This window comes from Tenrec ecaudatus, chromosome 10 (genome assembly GCF_050624435.1).
Source record: "Tenrec ecaudatus isolate mTenEca1 chromosome 10, mTenEca1.hap1, whole genome shotgun sequence".
NCBI lineage: Eukaryota > Metazoa > Chordata > Mammalia > Afrosoricida > Tenrecidae > Tenrec > Tenrec ecaudatus.
The window spans coordinates 112,294,181-112,303,217 of record NC_134539.1 but is presented as its reverse complement, the minus strand read 5'-3'; the positions used below and the strand labels follow the sequence as shown (position 1 = coordinate 112,303,217).

Below are 9,037 nucleotides of genomic sequence, written 5' to 3'. Positions count from 1 at the left end.
TTTGCCAGAGTCCCCATGGCAGAGGTTGGGGGTCTTGCCCTCTCTATACCCTCCTCCTTGCCCCCCTCGCCCACAGGGGGCACAGAGAACACTTGGCCAAATAGTTCATTCAACACTTGTTTTCCTCAGCGCCAGGGCCACAGCAGGGGCGGGGGACATACTTCCTCGTGACATTCCTCCTGTGGGAGGTGCCGCCCGCTGCCCTGCCCCTGGGAAGAAAAGAGGCCCCAGGCCATAGACCACTGGGTTACAGCTAGTGGGTTTCAGCTCTGAAACCAGCGGGTCATGTCCATCTGCAAAACTGGATGACGCCCGTCCGGCGATGGAATAGGAGCTGATCAGGGGGAAGCGCTGAATCGCCACCCCATAGGGAAGCCCAGTCCCAGCGCCTCAATAGCCCCCAAGCAAACCGCGGTTAATAAGCAATTCCCCAGGACAGGCGGAGGGGGTGGGGTGGGGTGTGCAGAGAGAGACACCGCCTCACTATGCAGCACCATTGTTTGGGTCCCCTTGTCCCCCCCTAGGCCAGCTCGTGCCCAGTCCCCAAGAGGGGCGCGGAGCGCAGGCCTGCCTGAGTGAGACACGTGGATCAGCCGCGACTTTCCATTGTCCGCCCTTGCCCGCGCAGGCCCGGCCCAGGAGGCGGGGCGTAGAGGCCCCATCCAGGCCGGGATGGGGCCGAGCCGCGCGCCAGCCCCGCCCCGCCGCCCCGCGGGGAGCCTGTGGCCGCGCTGCGCTAGTCGGTGCCGTCCACCAGCTCCACCAGCATGTTTTCCAACGCCGTGATGCGCTGCTCCTGGGCCTGCACGTGCTCGCGCAGGGCCTTGATCTCCTCCAGCAGAGTCTCCACTGTGTGCTGCTGCTGGGGCGCGGGGGACGAGAAGAGGAGGTGGTGTCGGGGCCGAGGCAGGAGGGGAACGTGTAGGCGGGGCCTGGACGAGGGTCGGGGCGGTGTCTCACCGAGAGCGGGGCGTCGCTGGCCGACTGGCTGCGACGGGGCCCTGAGGGTGGGCGGACATCTAGGACGTTGCGCTTGGTGACCCGGAGCTCGCGGTGCTTGGGGGGCACGTAGCCGTCCCGCAGCGAGATTAGCACTGGCTCGGCGTCCTGGCCCGACGCCCACTCGTCGGCTTCTAAGGCCGGCTCGGGGCCCGGCGTGTCCGGGTACAGGTCGTCCTGGAAGAGGTCTGACTGCAGGGGCGGGGGGAGGGTGGGCAGACACCGGTGAGCGGGGCGCCCGGCCCGCGCCCCCCTCCTCCGAGCCGGGGCCCAGCCTCACCTTGCGAGGCACGGTCATGATGATAGGCTCGCACTTCCTTTCGTGCAGCTTGTAGAACCTGTACGGGAACGGGGCTCGGTACTCCCACAGGGCCCCTTTCCTCCCCTCTCCTCTCGCCTGCCTGGAATCAAGGGCTGGGAGGCCACCCCCTCCCATGGGACATGTATCCTCAATGTACAGATAAGGAAATTGAGGTCAAAGAATGTCAAGCTGGTGAGCCCTGGGGTTGTTTCCCCCCCCCCATCCACTCTTCTCCCAAACATTAAACTGTTTGGCACCGCGCCTAAGGCCTGTGGGGGTGGGTGCCAGGGGCAGGCGGGCTCACCGGGCGATCTCGCACTTGCTGACGTCCAGACCCCGCTTGGGCATGAACCCCATGCCCCGCTGCGGCTCCTTGCTGCTGAACGTGTTCAGGTAGTGCACGAAGGGCGCCTCATCCGTGATCTCAAAGTACCGAATGCTGCTGTCGCCCTGCAGAGCCAACTGCTTAGCTCCCAGGTGCGCCTGGCCACTGCTCTCCCCTAATTTCCACCCTGCCCTGCCGCCCCCCCCCCCACCACCACCACCACGGCCCTCCCAAGCACCTTGCCACACAGGTAGACGATGCTGGAGTCGGGATCATAGAAGGGCAGTAGAACCCCGTTGCTCGTGTCCATCTCTTGAAGTGCCACCGGCTCCTCAAAGTTATTCTGCCCAAGCACAGGAGGAGTGACCAGCGCTGCCCCTGCCCCTGCCCCTTCAAGCACCAGTGGGGACTCTCAGAAGCCCTGTTACCCTTTCTCTTCTCCACAAACCCCATGTATCCACCCCCCTGGAGCTACCGCCCCCCCCCAAGCCTTCCGTCCTCCCACCATATTTCCTGCGCCCCCCACCGCGCTGTCTCATGCAGTCACAGCAAACCACCCCCAGGGACTCGGCATCACCAGGTGGGGGCGCCTGCATGGGCTTCTTCAGGCGACGCTGAGAAACTGGGCCGAGGGGTGGGGGTGGCAATGGTCCAGGTGGGGATGCCCTTTGTGGGTTGGGGGTGGCGGGGCGGGGGGTGCCTGTCTTTCTCTCGTGATGCCAGTCCCCGGGGCACACACCCCAACCTCCAGCTGCGTTACCGGGTCCCACAGGCCCAACTCTCGCTGGCTCATGCGGGTGAAGCCCGTGGTGAAGATGTGGCCCTGCCGTGTGAAGACCGCCCTCATGGGCCTCATCCCCTCGTGGGCCGCAAACCTCTCCTGGGGAGGGGGCGGGGACATAGGGAAGGGTGTCAAGGCTGCCTGCGTCCTTGGGGGGCTTGGCAGGGATGGCCCAGCACACTCTTGCTGACTTGGATGTACGGGTGACTCCTATGTGTGTGTTGGGGTCCAGGGGGGCGGTTACGGGGAGACAGAAGGCTGCCTAAAGTACTCAACTGCGCGGGGGGCCAGGGTTGGCCCCGTGCCTGGAGAAGGTCAGGGCCCGGAGAGAGCCCGTGAGCGCCCTCAACGCCCGAGCGCTAGGGCAGGGGGTCCGGGCTCCCGTGGGGAGCTCCCCGCTCCGCTTCGGCCCTCTGGGCGCGGGTCTGGAAGACGCTCCAGGCCGACCCCGCGAAGCAGCGGCGAGCGCGCCCCGCCGGCCTGGCCTACCGGGTCCCAGAGCGCGAGTTGCCGCTCACTCATCCTGCTGAAGCCGGTGCTGAGCAGCTTCCCGTCCGCGGTGAAGACGGCCCGCAGCGGGCGGGCGCCCTCGTGAGGCCGGGCTCGCTCCTGCTCGCAGGGTTAAGGGGTTAGAGGGCCCCCGCTGCCCCCCACCCCCGTGACACCGAGGCAGGCCACTGCCTGTCTCCCCGCCCCGCCCCTCGCCCCCCCTCCCCTCGCCCCCCCTCCCACACCCTGACGACCACCCGCCCACCCGGCCAGGTGGGACCCCTGGAAGATGGCCCAGGGCCCGCTGAGAGAAGGGCCCTGGAGCTGGGGGTTCATGCAGGTTCTAGTGGGAGCATGCAGCCTGCAGCTTCTCCCTGTAAGACCAAAGCGAGGAGCCCTGCTCTGCGGGCCTTGGGCGCAGAGTTGGGGACAGAATAGGGGCGTCGTGGCCCCCGGAGTTTCCTAGGAGCCTCGGGAAGGAAGGCTAGTCTCTGGGGGCGGGGCGGGGCGGGGCGAGCTCCAGGGCTCCTAGGATCGTGAGTCCAGGGCGATGACAGCGGGGGTCCCTAAGGAGGCAGGGGCTAGGGCTGTGCCTGGAGGGCACACTCCTGGCACTCACCGCCACCACCTGGCTCTTGCGGGGGTCGATGACGCGCAGGGTCTTGTCCTTGCAGGTGGTGGCCAGCAGGCTCCCATTGCCGTTCCAGCACACGCTGTGGATGACGTCCGGATGCAGGTCATCCAGGCTCAGCAGCGCTTCCCCGGTGCCCACGTTCCAGATGATAATCACATTGTCACCGCCTGCCCAGAGTGGCCAGGCGTTGTCAACTGGGCCCTGCCTTTGACTGCTCCCCACCACCGTCCCCCACCTACACTGGGCGCTGCTCCCTGGGGCCCGGACCTGCGCTGAGCAGGATGTTGCGGGCGGTGGGGTGCCAGGCGATGATGCCCACACGCTTGGAGTGGCCCTCGAGTGTGATGATGGGCTCAGTAATATTCCGCACCGGGGTGTAGTCTGGTATCTGCCACACCTGTGTAGCGAGAAGGGCGCAAAGGGGGTGGGGGAGGAGCTGCTTCTGTCCCCCCCACCCCCATCCGCACTCCCAAGGTTCCCGCAGGCCTGGCAGGGAGGGCCCAATATATACGGCAAGGCAATGTGTGGTAGTAGTGGCCTGGGGCAGAGGCAGCTGAGAGGCAGGTGGGAGGGGGGCACTGCCAGCTCTCTCAGGACCAGCCCATTCACCCCACCAAAGACTCCAGGGCACTGCCCCCTGCTCCTCAGGGCCCAAGTTGACAATGAGCTATACTTATCCTAAGCAGTGCATCCTGGGAGGGGGTGGGTATGTAGCTAAAAATAGCCTGGGAGCTGGGCCTGGCAGGGCCTTGGAGCCAGCCCTTCCCCTCCCACCTTGCCCGCGTTGGTGAGGTAGCTCTCCCACTGGCTGGCCCACTGCCCAGCAGCAGCCACCTGTCTCCTACCATGACAGTGGTGTCGTCCGAGGCACTGGCGATGACGTTGTCATTGTGTGGGCACCAGTCGATGTCCAGTACAGGAGCAGTGTGCCCAGTGACTAGTGGGTGGTTCTTATCTACTCGCCCTGTCTGGAGGGGTCAGAGAGGGAGATGAGGGGGCTACCTTCCTTTGAAGGTTTTTTTTTTAGAGGGGTAGGCTGAAGACCTATCTCCATTCCAATTTTCTATCATCTCTTTTCTTCTTACAGAGCCTTCTGAGTCCTTCCAACCCACTCCAGCCCATTCCCCTGAAAGTCAAAAAAGTCCTTTCAAATTCTTAAAAACGAAATCCATTGCCATTGGGTCAATTCTGATTCATAGTGAATCTACAGGGCAGCGTCGAACTGTCCCCTGTGGGTTCCGGAGACTGTCAGTCTTTACAGAGAATGCCTCGCCTTGTTCCTTGGAGCGACTGGTGGTTTCAAACTGCCAACCTTACAGGTAGCAACCCACTTCCTAACGACAACAGGGCTCCCACCTTTCACATTCAGGAGTGGTGAAATCACTTGCCCACCCGCAGCATGGCATTGGTAGAATCAAGAGTTGAATTCTCAGTGTATTGCTCGTCCGAATGCTACGGAGCCCCCAGGTGAAGTGCAGGTGAGGGTGAGGCACAGTACCCACAGCCGTTTCCTAGCCATTCTTGACGTCCATCTCTCTCCCTCACCACTGGCTTCACCTTGGGACCGTGAACAGCAGGTGATCCTGGTGCCTACTATCCCCAAACTGGAGCTGGGGACCCATCTATTTTTGGTCTTCACAGGCTGCTGTGGGGGCTCAGAGCCCTCTCTAGGAGCTGGCATTGGCCCAGACCAGGCGGGCTGGAGAGAGGCAGTCATGTGGCATGAATGCCAGGACTGGGGGAGGAGGCAGCTCTGGCTGAAATGAGAGCCTTGGGGACGGTGTCCCTGGATGGTGTCTGCATTGCCCCAGGGTGAGTCACCCACTATTGTCAGGCCTCTTCCTGACCCTGCCACCTGTGGGGCCTCCCCTACCAAGGTCTAGGAGCCAGGAGCCAGGTCGAGGTTGTGCCTCAGGGTGGCCCTCTGGGATGGACACAAGACTTGAGGTTACTGCATGTCTCCTGGCCATCAACCCTCACTCACAGTCTCTCTCCGTGTAAGAACCTCAGTGGGAGGGCGGCCAGGGACTCTGGGTGGGTCCTGGCCTTGTCATCTACGTGCTGCTCTGGGTATGCGTTTAATCAAATGGTCCCTGTGGACTGGGGAGAAAGATTGCCACACCACAACAGGAAGAAGGACAGTGTTAGCAGAGACTGGAGCAGAAGCTGGCCAAGCCCTGACTCTGTTCCTCCATCACCCTCTTCAGGAGCCCTGTTGAGGACAGGGTGCTGCGTAGAGCCGGAGACTGGGTTGAGGAATAGGCGTAGGCCTCTGGACAGAGGCAGCTCTGAGAAGGGTTGAGGAAGCCCCCCACAGACCTAGGGGACGGAGCAGTCAGGTCACACCAACTGTCCTCCTGCCCTAACAGTGCAGTGCAGGCCATGTGAATACAGGCTGCTGTCAGAAGACCTCGGGGGACTCACTGGTTTCCTCCCACCTGCTTCCTTCCCCTAATCCCTCACCTTGGCGAGAGCCAGGACCATGAAGGCACCCCCGCCTCCAGCCTCCACAATGATGGCCAGAAACTTGGGGTTGACGGCGCAGAAGGAGCTGTCCCACGTGACCTTGGACACACGGATGTCCTCGTAGGTCTGGTCAGCCTTCGCTGCCTGCCCGAACACATGGCGGAACTTGCTCTGACGAACCACGCGCCGGCTCATGGCTGGGGGCAGCGGCTAGGAGATCAGTGCCCACAAAAGCCTTTGGTCCGAATCGCTGTGGGCTGTGAGAGGGCGGAGAAACACAGAAGCACAGTGTGTGACCAGAGGAAGAATATCTGCCCGGGAAATCAAATCCCCAGCTGCTGCCGGGTGTCCACTCTGACTCAGCTGAGACTGTACATCTTTACCGGGGAGAGAAAGAATTGGTTGGTGGGTGTGAATCTGGGGGTTAGCAACCCATCGCTGACTTGGCTAGGCCACCAGGGCTCCTGACTCTGGCTGGGAGTCAGGTGTCAACTCTTACAGATTCCGGTTCTAACAACAGGGAACGTTCTGGAAGGTGATGGAAGTAGGGAAGCACAGCGTTCTTTGGCAACCAAGAAGGGTTGCTAAATGTGAGGGGCTAGGATTTAGGGGCACGGTGGGGGTTTTAGAGTGCTTTTGGAGGAGGCACTACCAGCCCTGATGAGCATCTCACTATGCAAGTGTCTATCTCCCAGGTGCCACCTCCACCAGCAGAGGTCCTGGCCCTTGATCCTGCCTCAAGACCCCGAGCGCCCAATGGGGGGAACACACTCCACATTCTGGCAAGGTTCAGGCAGGCAGTGTTCTGCATTCTTCCTCTGGCTGGTCAGGAAGAAGTCTGTCCCAGCTAAGAGAAACCTTGTCTGCTGCTGTGTCCATCTACCTTCCTTCTGTTGGGGCCACCACGTAAAGCGGACCTCTACCCCTGGCTCCTCCCTGCAGGGCTCTTCTGCCCTAGTCTTCTGCTCACAGTGACACTCTGTTGACCTCTGGTCCTGATTTGCCAGGACAGTGAGGTTCCTTTTCTGACTCCGTGGCCTGCGCTATGTTCTTCCCCAGGGAACGCCGCAGGCTAACCCCCCCACCCCCACCCCGCCAACAGCACCAGGCATCTCGGTGCCCTTCAGACCGCTCCTGCAGCCCAGGGCCTGAGGCCGGGCCTCCCCGCACCCTCCTCCAGCCTCCTGCCTGGGCCACTGCGTTTTTGGGAGACGAGGTGTCTGCGCCCTGTGGGGCACGATGGCCGCTGGCCTGCCAAATATAGGCACCGAGCCCGCCCCGCCCGGGGCCCAATTTGGCTGCGGGGGAGGGGACGCAGATCTCGGCCCCCTCCTGAGACTCCTTGGCGGCGAGGGGTTGGGTGGGTACCTGGTCCTGAGTGGGTTGGGGGGTCGCTCACGCTGCGACTCCTCTGCAGAGGGGGCTGGGGGCACGCTGGGGGCCGAGGGAGGTGTCAGAGCGCCGGGGCTGCCTCTTGGGGTGTCCGCGGCTTCTGGGACCCGAGTGTCCGGCTGCGCGCTCCAGCCGCTGCCTGCGGCTCTCCCGGGCCGGGCGCCGCTGCAGTCCCAGCTGCCGCTGCCATCAACCTGCGGGGGCGGGGTCTCGGGAAGGGGCGGGGCATGTAGCCCCGCCCTGTCCGGGCCGCGGGAAAAGTCGAGCACCCCCAACCCTGCGCCGAGAGCCCACTGGCCTCCAAAGAAAGTGAGTGTGCGCTGGGCGCGCGCGCCGAGGGCCAGCCCGTCCCTTCTCTGGGGCGGGGTGGGGTGGTCCCGGGAGGCCCAGGATGCGGACCCGGAGTCGGGCCCGGAGCTCCAAGGCGGCGGGGGAGGCGAGGGACAGCGCCTGGAGCAGGCCGCCGCGCGGGATCAGGTGCTTCTGCGCCGCATTCCTGCCGCAATCGCGTTCCGGATTTAGACTGTCCCCACGGCCCGGGTGGCAGGGCCCGGACAGCCAGGCCCCGCGGGGAGAGGCCCCAGAAGGTGCTCCGGGGAGTCGCGTCAGCTCCCGCCCCCCGGCAGCTGCGAGGCCACCCGACAAGGGGAGGCGAATGCTGCTGTTAATATTCTTATGATTAATAGCGACAGTGACCATCGGAGAACCTACTACGCTGGCACGTCCACCCCTTTTGAGAGGACTCCACAGAGCGTGGCACGAGGTGGCCCAAAGAACATGGAGGGGAGAAGCGAACCCACTTCGACTGGGAACATCAGTTCAGGGGCACGGGTCTCTGATTATTCACAATTCAGGGGGTCAGAGTGACAGTCAGGCCCTGGGGCCGATGCGATGCTCATCCAGTCCTGGACCTTGAGTTAGCGCTGAGCTGCCTGCCTGCCAGGGCACCTCCTTCTCCCCCCACCCCACCCCCCACCCTTAGAAACCTAAATGTTGACTCAGGTCAAAGAGGCCATAAAATGAGACCTCTAGAAGCTGGGGAAAGTTACAGTGGGGGGTAGGGGGTGGGCGGAGCCATTGAGGGACTCCGAGTTACATATTAAACCTGATCTGGGGGACAACTTCCCCAAAGCACCTAGATTTCCTGGCAGGGGTGGGGAGGGTAGGGAGGTGGGAGAGAAGCCCGTGGGAATCCTGACCGGGATTGGGGAAATTCTGGACACGAAGCTGGAGGAAAGGACCCTGGAGGAAAGGACCGTGGAGCTTAAATGTGGTTCATGCTGAGCTCCAACACAGCACCACTCTGAAGCTGGTGCAAGATTGGGTCTTGGAAGATGGAAGCCTCCTCCAGGATCGGCTGAAGGACAGGTGGGCAAAAATGCCCAGGTCTTCTTGTGATCCTCTCTGGGGACTCCTCTCCGACAGGGGCTTCAGGAGCCCTTCCCCTCACCATTTCAGCTTTCTCTGCATGTCTTACACTAGGCCCTCTCTGCCTTCTCCTCCCTGCCAGTCCTCCAGTGACAGTTACCAGCCTTGCCAGACTCCTCCTTTAAGCTCTCCGCCCCACTGGTCGCTTATGCCACTCGGCTCCTTTTAATTTTATATTTTTGGTAGGGCAGTCACTCTCTGTGAAGATTTTAAATCAATAGA

General features: G+C 62.7%; 1 protein-coding gene across 1 annotated transcript; it reads right to left on the bottom strand.

Moving 5' to 3' along the window:
* Positions 1-12: 12 nt before the first annotated feature.
* Positions 13-7,576, bottom strand: CORO6 (coronin 6). Its single transcript, XM_075559239.1, has 11 exons — positions 7,364-7,576; positions 5,993-6,252; positions 4,375-4,497; positions 3,797-3,926; positions 3,515-3,696; positions 2,896-3,015; positions 1,864-1,968; positions 1,605-1,750; positions 1,280-1,337; positions 961-1,191; positions 13-862 (listed from the first exon to the last, which is right to left on the bottom strand). The coding sequence occupies exons 2-11, from the start codon at positions 6,188-6,190 to the stop codon at positions 737-739; spliced, it is 1,419 nt and encodes a 472-aa protein (XP_075415354.1). The 5' UTR covers positions 6,191-6,252; positions 7,364-7,576; the 3' UTR covers positions 13-736.
* Positions 7,577-9,037: the final 1,461 nt, after the last annotated feature.

Excerpts from the sequence above, each read along its gene's own strand:
- CORO6 (XM_075559239.1), bottom strand. The coding sequence starts at position 6,190 with ATGAGCCGGCGCGTGGTTCGTCAGAGCAAGTTCCGCCATGTGTTCGGG. Across the intron at positions 1,969-2,895 it reads AACTCGCGCTCTGGGACCCG|AATAACTTTGAGGAGCCGGT; the intron begins GTAGGCCAGGCC and ends GTGCTTGGGCAG. Across the intron at positions 863-960 it reads CCAGCGACGCCCCGCTCTCG|CAGCAGCACACAGTGGAGAC; the intron begins GTGAGACACCGC and ends CCCGCGCCCCAG.